The sequence below is a fragment of the Ursus maritimus genome, unplaced genomic scaffold (genome assembly GCF_017311325.1).
Source record: "Ursus maritimus isolate PB19 unplaced genomic scaffold, ASM1731132v1 scaffold_27, whole genome shotgun sequence".
In the NCBI taxonomy this organism is placed as follows: Eukaryota; Metazoa; Chordata; class Mammalia; order Carnivora; family Ursidae; genus Ursus; species Ursus maritimus.
The window spans coordinates 28,123,355-28,141,577 of record NW_024425230.1 but is presented as its reverse complement, the minus strand read 5'-3'; the positions used below and the strand labels follow the sequence as shown (position 1 = coordinate 28,141,577).

General features: G+C 40.1%; 1 protein-coding gene across 5 annotated transcripts in view; it reads left to right on the top strand.

Annotated features, from left to right (window-relative positions):
- The window catches only part of PEAK1 (pseudopodium enriched atypical kinase 1), a 293,673-nt gene that overhangs the window by 215,913 nt on the left and 59,537 nt on the right, over window positions 1-18,223 (top strand). For all 5 annotated transcript variants that reach the window (XM_040642949.1, XM_040642947.1, XM_040642948.1 and 2 more), the window contains one exon: window positions 3,880-7,136. In XM_040642949.1, coding sequence (XP_040498883.1) covers window positions 3,994-7,136 — 3,143 coding nt within the window. In that variant the 5' untranslated portion in view covers window positions 3,880-3,993. The remainder of the gene's footprint in view (window positions 1-3,879; window positions 7,137-18,223) is intronic.

The following is an 18,223-nucleotide window of genomic DNA, read 5'->3' as shown; positions in this document are numbered from 1 at the left end:
GATAGATATTCAGCATCTTTCACATGTTTATATGCAATCCATATACCTTTGGTGAAGTGTCCACTCAAACCTTTTGCCTATTTTTTTTATCAGATTTGTTTTCTTTTTATTGAATTTTGAACGTTCTTCCTACATTCTGGATACAAAGTCCTTTGTCAGATATGTACTTTGCAAAAAAATTCTCATCTGTAGGTTGTCTTCTCATTGTCTTATCAGTATCTTTGTCAGAGCAAACATTTTTAATTTTGATAAAATCCAAGTTGTCTATTTTTTTTTTTTTTATGGATCGTGCTTTTTGTGTTGTATTTTAGAACTCGGACTGACTCAGGGTCGCAAAGATTTTCTCCTGTTTTTTCCTCCTAAAAGTACTATAGCTTTATACTTTATACTTAGATCTGTGATCCATTTTGAGTTAATTTTCGTGTATAAGGTGTGAGGTATGAATTGAGGTTTACTTTGCTGCCTATGGATATCCAATTGTTCTAGCACATTTGCTGAAAAGAATATTCACTGCTGTAGGCGGGTATCAGTTGCCTATATTTGAATCACCCTATTTCTGGACTCTCTTCTGTTCTGTGTCTGTTTTGATCTATGTCAGGGGTCAGCAGACTTTTTCTATAACGAACTAGGTAGTAAATATTTTGGGTTATGCAGGCCAAAAGGCAAAATTGAAGGTATTGTGTAAGTACTTGTATAATAAGAGAAAACAAATTTCCATGAATTTTTTAAACAAAATTCAAAATGTAATAATTGAGTACAGTTTTCTGAAATGCAGCTCTACTAATCGAAAGAATGGGACTCTTTTTTGGGAGGGGGATAACATTTTTGTTTAACTAGGGTGCTAAGTTAGTGTTTTCTTTCCAACTTTATTACAAAGTTCATTTATTAATGTGAAATTTGACATATTTTTGTCTTTGAAAAATGTCTTTTCATGGGTGATACATGTAGCAGTAGAAATACTCATCTGTAGAGTGCCTGGAAAGCACTGCAAAGTGATGAGAGTGCCACATGCAGTCTGTCAGAACTATTCAGCTCTGCATCATAGCACAAAGCCACCACAGACGATATGGAAACCAATGAGCCTGCCTATGTTCCAGCAGAACTTTATTTATGGGCACTCTATTTGGAACTCCATATAATTTTCACTTGTCACAAAATACCATTCTTTTGAATTTTTCAATCATTTAAAAAATTTTAAAGCCTCCTTAGCTTAAGGACATATAAAACCAGGGGACAGGCTAGATTCAGCCTATGGGCTGGTATTTGCTTCCTCCACTTCCCCCATTTATGTTTCTATCCTTTGCGAATACCCCATTGTCAGGATTATTGTAGCTTTATGCTAAGTCTTGAAGTCAGTTAACGTGACTCTTCCAACTTTGCTCTTTTTCGAAATTACTTTGGCTATTCTAGTTCCTTTGCCTTTCTGAATACATTTTAGAATTAGCTTGTTGATTTCTACAAAAAAATCCTGCTTAGACTTTGTTAGAATTATGTTGAATCTACAGAGCCATTTGGGGGAAATCAACACCTTAAGAATACTGACAGAACTTGGTATCTCTCTCCATTCATTTAAGTCTTTGATAATTTTTTATCAGTGTTTTATAGTTTTCTGCATAGAGATTATAGATTTTGCACATATTTTATTAAATTTATACCTAAGTATTTCATGCTTTTTGGTCAAAGTTGACTTTTTAAAATGCAAATTGGATCATGTTGTTTCCCCTGTTTAAAACCCTTCAGTGGCTTCCCACTCCTCTTAGGATAAACTCTGTAATCTTTAAAAGCCTAAGTGGCCCTGCATGTTCTGGCCCCTGCTCTCCCTTTCAGCCTAATTTTATGCCTTTCTTCCCCTTGCTCACAACTTTCCAATCTCAGGCTAGCAGGAATATTGGAAAGACTAAATAAATGTTTTCAAACAAACACTTGAAAAATATAACCGTATTGAAAAGAACCATTTGATGATCTTCAGCAAAGAATGAACTGAGGTTTTGGCCAGGTTCTTATGCTCTCTTGTGTGGAATACTTTGATCTTTAAGTCTGTACTTCTTCCACTGAGGCAGAGTACTTTATGAATATTATTCAGAGCACACCCGCAAGCTAAAGAAAATATGTTTTCCTTCTTTATACACATGCTGAAACTCAGCCAAAAGACTGCATTTTTGACCAAACCAAGGATCCTGTCGCTGTCCTTGTACATGAATAAAGCTAAACTCTTCAGCCATTAAAATAGTTCTTACATGTACATGCCCACTGCCAACTTTATTATAATACCCAAATAAGAAATGTGACACTGTAGTTATGTTCTGTGGGAAAGTCTGCAGCGATGTGCCTAAGACAAAAGAGAGAGTCATAAGATTAGTTTTTTTAAACAAACCGGCACATTTAATCAACCAGTATTTATTCGGCTCCTTATGCTAGACATATTGAGATGAATAAGATATAGCCCAGACCTTGAAGAAGCTCAAAAACTAGTGGGGAGACAGACAATTAAAAATGAAAGTGCTTGCTCATGGAGGTATGTCTAAGTGGCTTTGATAGTACCAAGGGGCAATGAGTAGCCTGGTGGGATTTACAGTGTAAGACTAGTTGATTGTTAAGACGTAAGGCTAGAAGGGAGGCAAGGACCATATCATGAAAGCCTAAGGGGCTTGTATCCCATCCTGTAACTCAGAGGTTCCAACACCTTAATGCGCATAGAACTTGTTACCAAAAACAAAAGAAACCTGGAGAACATGTTAAAAAATCAGATTCCTGGACTCTTCCCTCAGAGTTTGACTAGATGGGTCTAGGGTGCTTCCCGGAGTGGTTCTTATTTAGCTCACAACCCCTAGTCTGTGCACTCACATTTGGGAGTCAGTGCATTAGGTAAGATTGAGCCACAGAATAGTTAAGCTAGGTAATAAGTTGATCATATTAGCATTTTAGAAAGGAATAAATTTGGTAGTAGTACATAGAATAATCGAATCACCTGAGAATCTCATTATTTAATCTCATCTTTATGAGATCTGGGGTTGTACCTGAGATACTGCATTTCTAACAAGTTCCCAAACGAGGCTGATATTTCTTGTCTGAGGACCACACTTTGAGTAGCAAATGTAGAGAGATTGGATTGGAATGAGGTGAGACTGCTGGCATGTAGATTGTTAACAGGAATCTAGGCAAAAGATGGTGAGTCTCTGAACTACTAGCAGAGTCTAGTAATGGCAAGAAAGAGTTCCAGTGAAATGTAATAGATCAAATTGGCAAGACTAATTTAAGACTAATTTAAATTAGATACAGAGTTAGAAGTGAGGGAAGAGGCATCAGGAATTGAGCTTAGCTATCTAAGTAGATGATAGTAACATTAACTGAAATAGCATAAAGGCAGAGGAAGGAGGTGGCCTGGGGAGTAGAAGGGAGGGCTGTTTAGAGTAGAGAAGTTTCCTGAAGTTGAGAAAAGGGGTAGCCAGAGGATTCATTTTGAATGCATTGAGATTTAGGAGTCTATGAGATACCCAAAATTAAAAGGGTAGGTAAAAGAAGAAGAACCTTCAGGGGACTAAGAAGTGTCAGACAGGTTGGTAGATATGAAAAAGAGCAGTTTCAAAAGCACTCCCAGAGGGCAAGGTCACAGTATCATTGCCACATAGACACCAAGGGAAAGATTATATATAGTTCAATGAGCGGGTACAAAATTATGGCTGCAAAATGAACTTTCCAAAATGCTGATTGGCTAAAGGGAGTTCAGAAAGTGCCCAAATTAGTTTATCTCTCAATCGTTTAATTTAAGGAAAAGTTGAGGAGTGGAGCCAGTTGTTTTAAGTCATTTGTCATGATATGCCTCATACTGCCTTTTCCATTTAGATTTTCTTTTTTCTCCCCCCCCCCCCGCCCCCACAGATTGATCATACTTACAAGAGCTGCTATGATACCTAGGGGAGGTGAAAACTGATGGATGAAAGTTTTGCCATGCACTGAAAGGAAAGCATTGTCTGCGAAGGTCCTTTTTTAAAAATGTCTGCTTGTAACACTTTTACTGAACACGTTTGGAAACCTGGTGAATGCAAGAACTGCTTTAAACCTAAAAGCTTGCACCAGCTTCCCCCAGACCCTGAGAAGGCACCCATCACCCATGGCAATGTGAAAACTAACGCCAATCACAGTAACAACCACCGCATGAGGAACACTGGAAATTTCCGTCCTCCTGTGGCTAAAAAACCCACTATAGCTGTGAAGCCCACTATGATGGTGGCAGATGGGCAAAGTATATGTGGTGAACTTAGTATCCAAGAACACTGTGAGAACAAACCTGTCATCATAGGATGGAACCGAAACAGGACGGCCTTGAATCAGAAACCACTTAATAATAATAATGAAGATGACATTGAAGGATTTAGCCATGTTCCTAAGCCTTATGGTAGTAATGATAGTGCAAAGAAGACATCAAATAACAATAATGGACTAACTGATGTGTTAAAGGAGATAGCAGGCTTGGATACCACCCCTCAGATAAGAGGAAATGAAACAAACTCCAGAGAAACATTCTTAGGAAGAATAAATGATTGCTATAAAAGATCATTGGAAAGAAAGCTTCCACCAAGTTGCATGATGGGCGGGATAAAGGACACTCAAGGCAAGCACGTGATTCTGAGTGGGAGCACAGAAGTGATCAGTAATGAAGGGGGCCGGTTCTGTTACCCAGAGTTTTCTAGTGGCGAGGAGAGTGAAGAAGATGTACTTTTCAGCAACATGGAGGAGGAGCATGAGAGCTGGGATGAGAGTGATGAAGAGCTGTTGGCCATGGAGATTCGCATGAGAGGGCAACCCCGCTTTGCTAACTTTAGGGCAAATACTTTGTCTCCTGTTCGATTCTTTGTGGACAAAAAATGGAACACGGTCCCCCTGCGAAATAAGTCTCTGCAGAGAATCTGTGCTGTAGACTATGATGACAGCTATGATGAAATCCTGAATGGCTATGAAGAGAATTCTGTGGCCTCCTATGGGCCAGGAAGCATTCAGAGCATGGCGTCATCTGACTCTATGTCACCAGGTTCTTCTTTAACAGAAGAATCACATTCTGAGACAGCCAGTAGTTTATCCCAGAAGATCTGTAATGGGGGAATATCTCCTGGTAACCCGGGAGATTCTAAGGACATGAAGGAAAAGGAGCCCAATTGTGAATGTCTCTCTGGTAACAATCAGGAGAAGGATTCCTCACAAGCACCTAAAGGCTCAATAAAAGTTCCAGAAACACACAAAGCAGTCCTTGCTCTCCGATTAGAAGAGAAGGATGGCAAGATTGCCGTACAAACTGAGAAGCAAGAAAGTAAAGCCTCTACAGATATTGCTGGGCAAGCAGTAACCATAAACCTCGTCCCTGTAGAAGAGCAAGCAAAGCCTTACCGAGTTGTCAATCTGGAACAGCCCTTGTGCAAGCCATATACTATCGTGGACGTGTCGGCAGCCATGGCCAGTGAGCACCTCGAGGGCCCTGTTAACAGCCCCAAGACAAAAATCTCATCTTCTACTCCAAACTCTCCGGTGACATCGCCCACACTGACGTCAGGACAAACAAGTGCCCATTTCCAAAACTCCAGTGCAATACGATACCAGGAAGTATGGACTTCCAGTACCAGCCCGCGACAAAAGATACCCAAGGTGGAATTGATTAGCGGTGGGACTGGGCCAAATGTTCCTCCGAGGAAAAACTGTCACAAATCAGCACCCACGTCCCCAACAACTACAAACATTTCCTCTAAAACTATCCCTGTCAAGTCACCCAATTTATCCGAAATAAAATTTAATAGTTATAACAATGCTGGTATGCCACCTTTTCCAATTATCATTCATGACGAGCCAACTTATGCTCGGAGTTCCAAAAACGCCATCAAAGTCCCCATTGTCATCAATCCAAATGCATATGACAATCTAGCCATTTATAAAAGTTTTCTCGGAACAAGTGGAGAACTCTCAGCGAAGGAAAAAACCACAAGTATAATAAGCCATACCTATGAAGAAATAGAAACTGAAAGCAAAGTGTCTGATAACACCACTAGCAAACCGACTGAATGTCCCCAAGCCAAAGGGTTTTCAAACAGCGCAGAGCGTAAAAGGGGCTCAGTGGCTCAGAAGGTTCAGGAGTTTAATAGCTGCCTTAACAGAGGTCAGTCTTCACCACAGAAAAGCTATAGTTCTAGCCACAGCTCCCCAACAAAGATCCAGAGAACCACTCAAGAACCTGTGGCCAAAGCAGAAGGCTCTCAGGAGTCTCAGATGGTGAGCGGCAGTGGCAGCAGCAGGGAGAAAGCAAGCACAGTGCTTTCCCAGATTGTGGCTTCTATCCAGCCACCACAGTCTCCTCCAGAAATGCCCCAGTCCGGCCCGAAAGCGTGCAGCGTGGAAGAGCTGTATGCGGTTCCTCCAGATGCCGATGCTGCAAAGGGTACACCTAAGAGTACACCAGTCCGACCCAAATCTCTCTTTACATCTCAGCCCAGTGGTGAAGCTGAAGCCCCTCAGGCCACGGAAAGCCCTACTACCAAAGTACGGAAAGATCTCCTCGCGAAGCCGGTCACTACCCCTCTCTCCAAATTAGTGGCTAACCCCCAGAGTGAGCCACCACCTCCCTTCCCCCCACCTCGTTCCACTTCCTCCCCTTATCATGCAAGCAACCTTTTGCAGAGGCATTTCACCAGCTGGACCAAGCCAACCAGTCCTACCAGGTCAACGGAAGCTGAATCGGTTTTGCACTCTGAAGGCAGCAGGCGGGCAGCTGATGCAAAACCTAAACGCTGGATATCATTTAAAAGCTTCTTCCGCCGCCGGAAAACAGATGAGGAGGATGATAAAGAGAAAGACCGAGAGAAAGGGAAACTGGTGGGCCTGGATGGCACAGTCATCCACATGCTGCCGCCGCCTCCAGTTCAGCGCCATCACTGGTTCACAGAGGCGAAAGGAGAGTCCAGCGAGAAGCCAGCCATTGTCTTTATGTACAGGTGTGATCCTGCCCAAAGCCAGCTCGGGGGGGATCAGAAGGCCAGAGCAGACCGGGCAGCAGTCATAGAGAAGGAAGGCACAGAGGATGGCTTACAGCAGGACTCAGAGAAGAAGAAAAGGAGTCATTCTTCTCCATCACAGGTTCCTAAAAAAATTCTCAGGTATGTAAAGTAGAATGGCAGAGTATGGGAATTTTTTAACACATTTTTAGGTGCTAAGTTTTTTACATCTTTAAGATTACAGAAGAGCCATTGCTGTTTATAAGTAGCACTCCATGGCCATCATCTATCTTTATAACTGCATTCCAAGATTAGAGTATTACTAAAGTGATCTTATTGCACCAAACAAGGTTTATGGCCCTGGAGCTTTAGCTAAAGTAGTCTGCTGTGTTCTGGTGAATGCAAAGGGCTTGAACACAGAAAAGCACATCCGTGACACCTTAATAGCAATAAATAATACGTTACTTTGAAATGCTATGATAGTGTGAGGAAGAAACTGGATCAAATGAATAAATGGTGGCACTCTTCTTACCCCCACTGTGGATGGAATAAAGCTCCTCAAGTGATTTGTTTTGGTTTTCACCAAGGTGTTAGCTCTATATGCATTACTTTGTTTTGAGGGAATATTTGGGTTTTTATTGCTGTCTTTGTCTTCTTTCCAAGTATTGTGGAAAGTGGGGGGGNNNGGGGGGTGCGGGGGGGCGGTGGAGGCAGCAGCCAGCAGTTTATAGTTATTTAACACGTGGGTGGTAGAGGAGAAGTTGGTTATTGAGACTGACACACAGCCAGTAGTAGAATCCTGATGGCGGCTGGCAAGTGCACACCCACTCACACCCACTCACACCCACTCACACCCACTCAGTTCTCTAGCGATCCGTTTCCTTTCCTTCTTAAATAACTGTTTGTGGTCACCTACCTGGTGTAAAGCACATTCCCGTGATTTATCTCGCATCCATGTAGCAGCACAAATTGGTTGTATTCTTCAGATGAGGAAACTGAAGATCAGAGAAGTTAAGAATTAAGCAGATTCATGTAGCTCATGATTGTCAGAGCCAGAATTCAAACTTGGTCTGTCTGACTCTGAAGGTTGTATTCTTCCTACATGTTGCATTGTTCACAAACACAAGAGCAAACAAGATTTTTATATTTTCACTTGTAATCATTCACATGAACATTTATGTTTAGGAAGCTTAAGTTTTTTGCTTCTCATTTGTATTGGTAAGCAAAATTAATGAACTGCCAATATAAACAAGGACCATTATCCCAAGTTTGTAACAAATGGGATGATTTCCTTATATCCTGTACTTTTTTTTTTTAAGATTTTATTTTTAAGTAACCTCTGCACACAATGTGGGACTTGAGCTCACAACCCCAAGATCAAGTGTTGCATGCTCTACCGACTGAGCCAGTCAGGCCCCCAGTACTTTTATTTTTAAGCAAAAATATGCCCTGAGTATTTCTTTCATCTGATTCTATCGGCCTCCCTCTTACTTACAGTAAGCCTTCTCTACCAGCCCTGGCCTTTTCTTTGGCAAAGACAGCAAACTTTTATGATTGGGCAGACCCTCTCACCAGATTTTGTTAGAACAGTATAAATAAAAATTAAGTGAATACTTAATGCCTTCACTTTTTCTAGCAAAATGTTAAGAAGTTTTATATATATATTCTTCACAAAAATAAGCTTTTTACATAACCCCCAAATAGTTGTCAAAATGCTAGCAAGTTCCTGTTTTCCTTAAATCCATATAATAGCAAAGCAAGTAGAATAGTGATAATATACACCTGGAAAAAGTAGTCTTGTCATTGGCAGTTGAACGTGGATGATAGAATATCATACTCCAGCAGTAATAAAACACATGTGTTGCAAGTTACTGTTTTATTTAGGAAAAAAGCAATTTAAACAGCACATGGTTGGAGTTACTTATGTCAGATAGTTCTTGAAGATCAATAAATGGCTTCACTCCTCATTAAGTATGGCTGTGGTGTGTTTATCCGCATCCTGGAAGGAAGAGCCAAGCAATGATTTGGCCTCTCTTCTGTGGAATGAGATTCTTTGGCTCTATGCCACTATATTTGGGCTTGAGGGCAGCTCAAGCCCTTGGCATGGCAGACCTTTACTATACAGCTTATATTTTCACAGATTTGCTTGTATGTGAGCCAGTCATATCGTCCAAAATTTATCAGTTCTTAATAAGTAACTCAATGAGGGGATCCTGGGTAGCTCAGTCAGTTAAGTGCCCAACTCTTGGTTTTGGCTGAGGTCATGATCTCAGGTCCTGAGATCGATCCCAAGGTGGGCTCCATGCTCAGTGGGGAGTCTGCTTTCCCTCTCCCTCTCCCTCTAGCCCCTATCCACCCTCCCCCACATGTGCTCTCTTTCTCTCTCTCTCTCTCAAATAAGTAAATCTTAAAAAAAAAAAAGAAAGAAAGAGAAAAGAAGTAACATCCATGAATCCAAACAATGCGTTTGGTTTGCCCCATTGGTTTCAGATTTAACCATGCATCAGAGTAACTTGAGGGCTGTTAAAGCAGAGATTGCCAGCCCCACCCCCAAGGTTTCTGATGTGGTAGGCCTGAGGTTGTGTGGGCCCTAATAGTTTGCCCTTCTAACAAATCCTCAGGTGATGCTGAGGCTGCTGGCCCTGGGGCTACACTTTGGGGGCCACCGATCTCACCACCATTCGGAATCTAAAGCTAATGTGCTGTAGTCTAAGTAAAGCATTTTTGAGGTATTAAGCTTTTTGTAGAGACACACTAGAATTGTCACATTTCATAATTGTCTCAGACTAAGGAGAAAAAGAGATTTTAAATAGTTTTTTTAAAACTTTTTGGAAAGTTTTAAAATGAACATGGATACTCATTGAAAAATATACACCATTTGCTTTTTCAATAATTATTTAATTTACTTGGATACACCATTGATATTTACTTGAAGCAACTTTGAAAGGGAAAAATGTTACTGTCAAATGTTAACATTTGTGTTTCCAGCTTGATGGCAGTGTAATCATTAAATTACCATCCCATGGCTGGGAACACACTGCTGGAAGAAATGAAAATTCAGGTTTTTCTATAAGTAATGAAGATTCCAAATCCAAACTATAAGAAATAAAAAATACTCAACTGAAGGCCAGACCCTAAAAGATAAGGGACTTCGTAGAGCCTTTTATTATGGGATTAGATTGCTATTAAATTCATTTATTTGATTCTTCAGGGGACAAAAAATGGATATCTTAACTGTGCTGTATATGGGCCATAGGGACAGATGGGGGAAAGAAAGATCATCACACTGCTGAAATAACAGGTCTCAGTTTGACTTCACTTCAGCCGTTTGTCTGGCCCTTCAGTGTACAGTGATGGTGATGACACCCATCACATGGAGTTAGTGTGAGGATATAAGGGAAAATGGGTAAAAGACTGCACACAGGGTGTGGCACAGGTTGGGTGATTTAAGATGTCAGTAGCCCCTCTGCCTTCAGTGTAATAAACGCTAAAACAGTGTATGTGTGCAGTGGTACAGAGCATAAAGGACAGTGATTAGATCAGCTTAAAAGGGACTTCTCAGAAATGAAATACAAACCAGATCTTAACAGACAGGATTTTTCCCGCTGCTTGGGAAAGACATTGTAAGCAAAAGGAACAATATATGCAGAGTCACAGAGAAGATGATAGCAAACAGAGTCCAGACAGGTGGCTGGAAAAGGATAATGAATAGGCCCGTAGTTCTTCAAATGTGGTCAAGGCAAGGTCAAATAGTGATCATGCAAAAGTCATCGTTTCGTAACAAGACATTATTCTTTTCACTGCGTTGACATTTGCACTGATGGTACAAAAACAATAGTAGGCAAAACTACTTACACCTTAACACAAGTCAAAGCCATAGCATAATATTGTACAAATAGTTTTTAAAAAAGCAGTTTCACATAAGCATGTCCTTGGTGAAGTAGTAAATTTTATTAAATCTCAGCCGTTGAGACTGTCTGTTTAAAAATTCCGTGTGATGAAATGGGTATACATAGATTATTTCTGTTGTATACCAAAGTATGGTGGTTATTGCAAGGAAAAATAGTTTGAGTTATAAAGCTGAATTAGCCACCTTTTTCTTTTTTTTTTAAAGATTTTATTTATTTGTTTGTCAGAGAGAGAGAGAGAGAGAAGGCACCGGGGAGCAGCAGACAGAGGGAGAAGCCAACTCCCTGCTGAGCAGTGGGCCTGGTGCGGGACTCGATCCCAGGGCCCTGGGATCATGACCTGAGCCGAAGGCAGACACTTAACTGAGCCACGCAGGCATCCCCTAGCCACCTTTTTCATGGACTACCTTGAAAGAACAAGTGGCAGACCCACTGTGGCTATTCAGACTTGAGAGCTTGGAAGATACTCTCTTAAGAATGAGCATAATAATCCTATTACTTCAGGGAAAAACAACTGACAGGATTTGTTGTCAATGATAAAAAGTTCAGGCTTTCAAATAAAAATAAGAATTTTTGAAAACTTGTATCTGTTACCATGACCTTGACAGCTTCCTAATACTTAGAGATTTTTCTGCTGAGATTGATGGTGGTGGTATTTGCATAAAAATATTTTTTAATATATAATGAAATGTGTCAACATTTGGAAGATCTGCATAACTCAGTGAATTGGTAATTTCTAAATGACCCAATGCACAATATTACAAAATTATACGTAAGTAAAAGATCCATTGAAACTACAAGTTGGATGGATAGGTTTTAATGCAACTGAATCCAAAAAGTTTATTGATACAGTTTCAGATTCCACATTGCAAGTAACCTTTAAGAGACTTCTACTTACCAAGTTCTGCTATAGTACCAAGAAGAATATCCACAATTATCTAAAAGTCTACTAATATACTTTTTCCTTTCCCACCTATATTTCTGGATGAGATCAAATTTTTTTAATACATAGTTGACCCTTGAAACAACACAGGTTTGAATTGCATGAGCCTACTTATATATGGATTTTTTATAAATACTGTAAAGTACTATAAATGTATTTTCTCTTCCTTATGATTTTCTTAATAACATTTTCTTTTTTCTAGCTTACTTTATTATAAGAATACAATATATAATACGTATACGTGTTAATTGGGGGCACCTGGGTGGTGCAGTTAAGCAGCCAACTCTTGGTTTCAGGTCAGGTGGTAATCTCAGGATCATGAGATCAGGGTCCTCATCAGGCTCCACACTCAGTGTGGAGTCTGCTTCAGATTCTGTCTCCCTCTGCCCCTCCTGCTAGTGCTCACATGCGCTTGCTCTCTCGCTCTCTCTCTCAAATAAATAAATAAATCTTTAAAAATATGTGTGTGTTAATTGGCTATAAGCAAGACTTCTGCTTAATAGTCTACTAGAGTAGTAAGTTTTGGGGGTGTCAGTTTATATGCAGGTTTTTAACTGCATGAGGGTCAGTGCCCCTAACCCCTGCATTGTTCAAGAGTCAACTGTACTTTAACCAAAGCAGCATATCACAGCCGATTGAATGCAGAAGCACATATAAGAATTCAGCTGTCTTCTGTTAAGCCAGATATTAAAGAGATTTGAAAATAATGTTATTTAGGTTACTATTTTTAAAGGGCTTATTATTTTTAAATGAACCAGTAACTATTTTTAAATTTTCTCATTTTTAATTTCTAATGTAATATCAATAGGTAGAATTCACATAAACAAAAGCCCTTGCGCTTCTCAATAATTTTTAAGTGTAAAGGAATCCTGAGAACAAAAAGTTTGAGAAGTGCTGAGACAAACTGTGAAGAGGCTTGCACGGTATGTTGAAATATTTGGTCCTTATCTTTAGATTTTGGGGCAGAAACCATTTTTAAGGGCGAAAGCGTGTGACTTTTTTAAAAAATATTTTATTTATTTATTTGACAGAGAGAGAGCACAAGCAGGGGAGTGGCAGAGGGAGAAACAGACTCCCCGCTGAGCAGGGAGCCCGATGTGGGGCTTGATCCCAGGACCCTGGGATCATGACCTGAGCCAAAGGCAGACGCTTAACCAACTGAGCCACCCAGGCACCCCTAGTGTGTGACTTTTAAAAAATTTTTATTTATTTTTAATTTTCTTTTTAAGATTTTATTTTTTAAGTAATCTCTCCACCTAATGTGGGGCTTGAACTCACAACCCCAAGATCAAGAGTTGCATGCTCCAGCAACTGAAACAGCCAGGTGCCCCAACTTTTTTTTTTTTTCCCCAATAAAATCTCTGTCGGCAGTACTATTGAAAATGGGCTGGAAAGTGGAAATACTGGTGACAGGGATACTAGTCAAATTTTGACTCAGGAATATATCCATAGGCATCATTTCTATATGACTAGTCTGGATCAAGAGAAGTAACGTTAGTGGTTATTCTGGTCTATGATCAGGTGAGAATTCCTCCACTATTATTTTTAGAAGCACTAGCCTACCTACCATCTCTGCAGCTCTTTGGTGTCCATAGCATGGGGAATAATGTCACATAGTGAGAAAAGCACTGGAGTCAGCCTAAGATTTGAATTCCATCTATACCACTGGTAATTGTGTAACTTTTGACACAAAAGCTTCCCAACCTATTACAATAGTAATAGTGATAATAATACCTACCTTACAGAGCTACTGTAAGGACTAAATTGATAACTGTAAAGCATCTAGCACAGTAGCTAGCAATAGGATTGACCTCTTTATAAATTCCATTTAGGGCACCAGAATTTAAGATAATCCTTGCTGAATGTCTTACCCCTATAGTCTATTTTTAAAACAGCCAAGTGCTCTTTCTTTTTTTTTTTTTAAGATTTTATTTATTTATTCGACAGAGAGAGAGACAGCCAGCGAGAGAGGGAACACAAGCAGGGGGAGTGGGAGAGGAAGAAGCAGGCTCATAGCAGAAGAGCCTGATGTGGGGCTCAATCCCATAACGCCGGGATCACGCCCTGAGCCAAAGGCAGACGCTTAACCGCTGTGCCACCCAGGCGCCCCCCATCCAAGTGCTCTTTCTTAAACGTAATTCTAGTCCTATCCCCCACACTGCAGAAGGCCCTATATATGTGACCTTTGTCATCTGTTTAATCTTATTTACCCTCTTGCTCTTGAACCCCAGTTATTCTGGCTTCTTTTCTTTCTGAGTGCCTTGTTTATAATGTTGACCATGACATCAGTACTATAGGACTACCTTTCAATGGATACCATCTTAAAATGGGTCCTTTTATTTATTTTCATAATTTTTGTGAAAGTTTTTGTGAAAGAAAATTTTAAACACATACAAAAATAGATAAATTAGTAAAATGAACCACCATTTACCCCAAAACCACACTTCAACAATTATCAGTTTATGGCCAGTCTTGATTCATCTATACCCTTATTTCCTTCCCCCTGTTATTTTGAAGCAAATCCCAGACATTTCATTTGTAAGTGTTTCAGTATGTATCTCCAAAAGTTAAGTTCTTTTTTTTTTTTTTTTTTTCCCATCATGACCATATACCAGAAAGAGTTCTTTAAACTTTAATGGCTAACTCCTGGCTAAACAGCATCTGGTATCAAGATTTTAAATACTAGGGGCTCTTGGGTGGCTCAGTCAGTTAAGCATCTGCCTTCAGTTCAGGTCATGATCCCAGAGTCCTGGGATCGAGCCCTGCATCAGGCTCCCTGCTCTGCATGGAGGCTGCTTCTCCCTCTCCCCCTGCCCACCACTCCCCCAGCTTGTGCGCTGTCCTCCTCTTTCTTTCTCTCTGTCAAATAAAATCTTTAAAGAAAAAAAAATATTTTAAATACTAGATATATTCTGATGACTCCATCCCTGACTTCCCCGTGATTCACATACTTACCCATTTGGTATTTCCACTTGAACATCAAATAGATACCTCAAATGAAGCATGTCCAAAACAGAACTCTTGATTTTTCCCTACAAATCTATTCCAACCAAAGTCTTCCCTTCTTGGTAAATGGTCGCACCATCCACCCAGTTGCTCATTCCAGAAAACTAGGAGTCATCCTCGGTCTTTCTTTTCTCTCACCCCCTACATGCAAAATGCCAGCAAGTCTTATTAACTCAACCTCTAGAGTATACCCAAATCTGTTTAACTTCTTAATGTCTCTGCTTCTACCACCCTGGTCCAGGCCACCCATCATCTCAACTCATTTTCCTTTTCCATTTAGGAAAAGTATTTTCCTAATTGATCTCCCTGCTTTAATCTCTTGCCGCTTCTAATCTAATCTCAATGGAATAGCCAAGTACTCTTTTTCAAATCAAATCCCATAGAGTCAACACAGCGAAGGAAGTCCGTACATAATATGACCTCTTCCTACCTGTTTAACCTATTTCCTTCTCATCCCCTTGTTCATGAGCTTCTCACAATTCAGTTTTCTTTCTGCTCTTCCAACATGCCAAACATAGTCCCTTTTTTATCAGCTATTCTCTCTCTGGAATTTTTTCTTCAGATCTTTGTATGGCAGGCTCCTTGTCATTCAGCTATCTGTTTATCTATTTATTTAAGAGAGAGAGTGGGAGGTGGGGGGCAGAGGAAGAGGGAGAGAGAGAATCCCAAGCAGGCTCCCCGCCCAGCGCGGAGTCCTACGTGGGGCTTGATCGCACAACCCTGAGAACATGACCTGAGCTGAAATCAAGAGTCAGACACTTAATCAACTGAGCCTCCCAAGTGCCCCATTCAGCTGTCAATTTAAATGTCACTTCCTCAAAAGATTCTTCACTGACTGCCCAGTCTTAAGAAACGTCCCTTACCCTCAGGCACTCCCGATCACATCATCCTTTTTCATTTTAGATTTATTCACATGTTTGTCACTTTTCTTTTCTTTTTTTTTTTTACACTATCCCATCTTCATTTCACTCCTCCCTTCTGGATTCAATTTCCTTCTTCCTGAAGTATGTCCTTTTAGTCATCTTTTCAGTGAACAGTGTGATAAATTTATTGTTGACTGAAATCATCTTTACTTTATAATTGGTAGACAGTATCTATTGCCAGTCACATGTCTGTAAAAATTTAGTTCAAAAAATTTTTTCTAATCAATTATAAAACCTTAGTCAATGCCTAAGAAAATAACTATAACTCACCCAAAATAACTATAATACTGTCAGCCAAAGTTAAAGATCTCATTTACCCACAGAATGGCCTCTTTTGGCAAACCTTTCTAGCTTCATCAGCCCTGAAACATCATGTTCCTAATTAGCAAAGACCCCCAGCATGTGTTTCAGTGTATCGTGTAAGTCTGGTTTCTCTGGGACTCCCAGAAACATCTCAGGAATTCAGCTATGCCTCACACTGCCGGTATTGTGTCCAGACCTCTGCCAACTTCTGTTTTGGACAGGCAGATAAGATTTGGCACACCTTTGCTCCGTTAGGAATGCCATTCATCTGTATAAGCCTTCCTTTTATCCTTCAAGATCTTTTTGATCTTCTTAGAGTCCTTAGAACTAAGCTATATTCCTCAATAATCCAGGAGTCAATCCTAGGAGCCTTCTAATCCATTCCAAGGTTCAAGAGTCTAGACCAGTAGTTGGAGAACTATGGCCTGTAGACCAATCCAACCTGTCACCTGTTTCTCTAAATGAAGTTTTATTGGAAAACAGCCACACTCATTCATTTGTAAGTTGTCTATGGCTACTTTTGCACTATAACAGCAAGGTTAGGTACAACAGCACCATATGGCCTATAAAGCCTAAAATATTTATTACTGACTCTTCACAGAAAAAGCTGGCTAAGTCTTTGGACTAAGCTATAATATCTGATTTGTCTGTGCTTGTCAGGCATGCTTGTGGCCAGTATCCATTCTAGCCAAACACTACACAGGTTTGCAACTCACTGAAGTACCCAGAGTCTGGGTCTCTTTATATTCATGTATGTATGCACATCTAGTATGGAAAAAAAAAGTCTGAGCACATTTTAGACTGTGGTAAAATGTAATGTCCTTTTCTCTGTAAATTTCAGTTAGAAACTTGAATTTCTTTTTTAATGCTTATGCTCCAGTTCTACCTTAATTTGCATTATCTCTACTCTTTGCTAAGAGAATCCTATCAAAGTCATCTTTTCATGCTAAGGACCAGACTGGCCTCTGAAGATCAAATTCCTATTTCTCATAAAGAAAAAAAATTGGAGACAGAAGCCAAAAGTAGCCACTTGCTCTCCTGATCACATATTATTTGCTCTAAAGAAACTTCTGGACTATAAGCATTTATAAAGATCACATCTACATTTGCGGACATATTATTCCTAAAGTTAGATGAGTTCATAAAGCCCTTACTGTTGAAATTCTAAATAATCCTGTTTACAGAGAACTGATAAATATCTCCCTTTGTTCTAATCACAGAATGATGCAGAATGGTTATGTTTATGTGTACCATGATGCGATGGTCTTCAGATAGCTTTACATTCCTTTCCCTTCTGGAAGGTGATAAAACTCCAGAGAAGCAAGCTATTTGCTTAGAGTCTCATAACGAATATATTCCAAAGTAAAGAATCCAGCTGAGACTTCCCCCATTTATTGGGTCAGTTTTGTTTCCTTGTTCGCCTAATGCATCTGAAGTTAAACACCAGTATCTTACTATATAATTCTTAAAACACTTCACTCACGTTGTCTCAGTTGTCCCAACATCTATGACAGTGCATCCTTCCTATTTTATAGGATCTTGAGAAACAGAGGCTCATCAACATTCCCAGGGCTGCTCTGCCAATAGGTCGCAGAGCCAGACTCTGACTTCAGAGGTGTTTGGCCCCTAAGGGATTTCTTTTTGCACTCTTGGTGGTGATTGTTGAGTGTATTGGTGTCTGCCATGTCTTTTATAAAGTCAGCGTCAGTACAAGAAGGTAGCTCTGTGTCCAGGAAGGGCTATGTGCTGATTCACTGAGCTGTCAGGCAGTCTCAAAGTACTCAACATGGGCATAGTTGAACATAGTTGTTCACTCTCTTAAAAGTTCTTTATATGAATTTCCTAATTAATACATACTCCTATAAATGTCACTATACTCGTTTTATAGGTGAATGATGGAAGGCAGGGGCAGACTAGCAGTGGTGGCAGTGCTGAAGTGAAATTTGAGTTTCTAATTTCCAGGCCTGTGTTCAGACCTCTCGGCCACAGTTTCAGCCAGTGATTATTTAACGTAACTGTAGTAGAGTATTGATTGGAGTTATCAGGTAATATTTAAACGTTTTATTCCAGGACAAGCAGTTTGTTCTCATATGATGCCTCTATAATGGTGACTTGTTAATAGCAGGGAGAAAGGCCTGCCAAAAAAAACAACATGATGACAGCAAT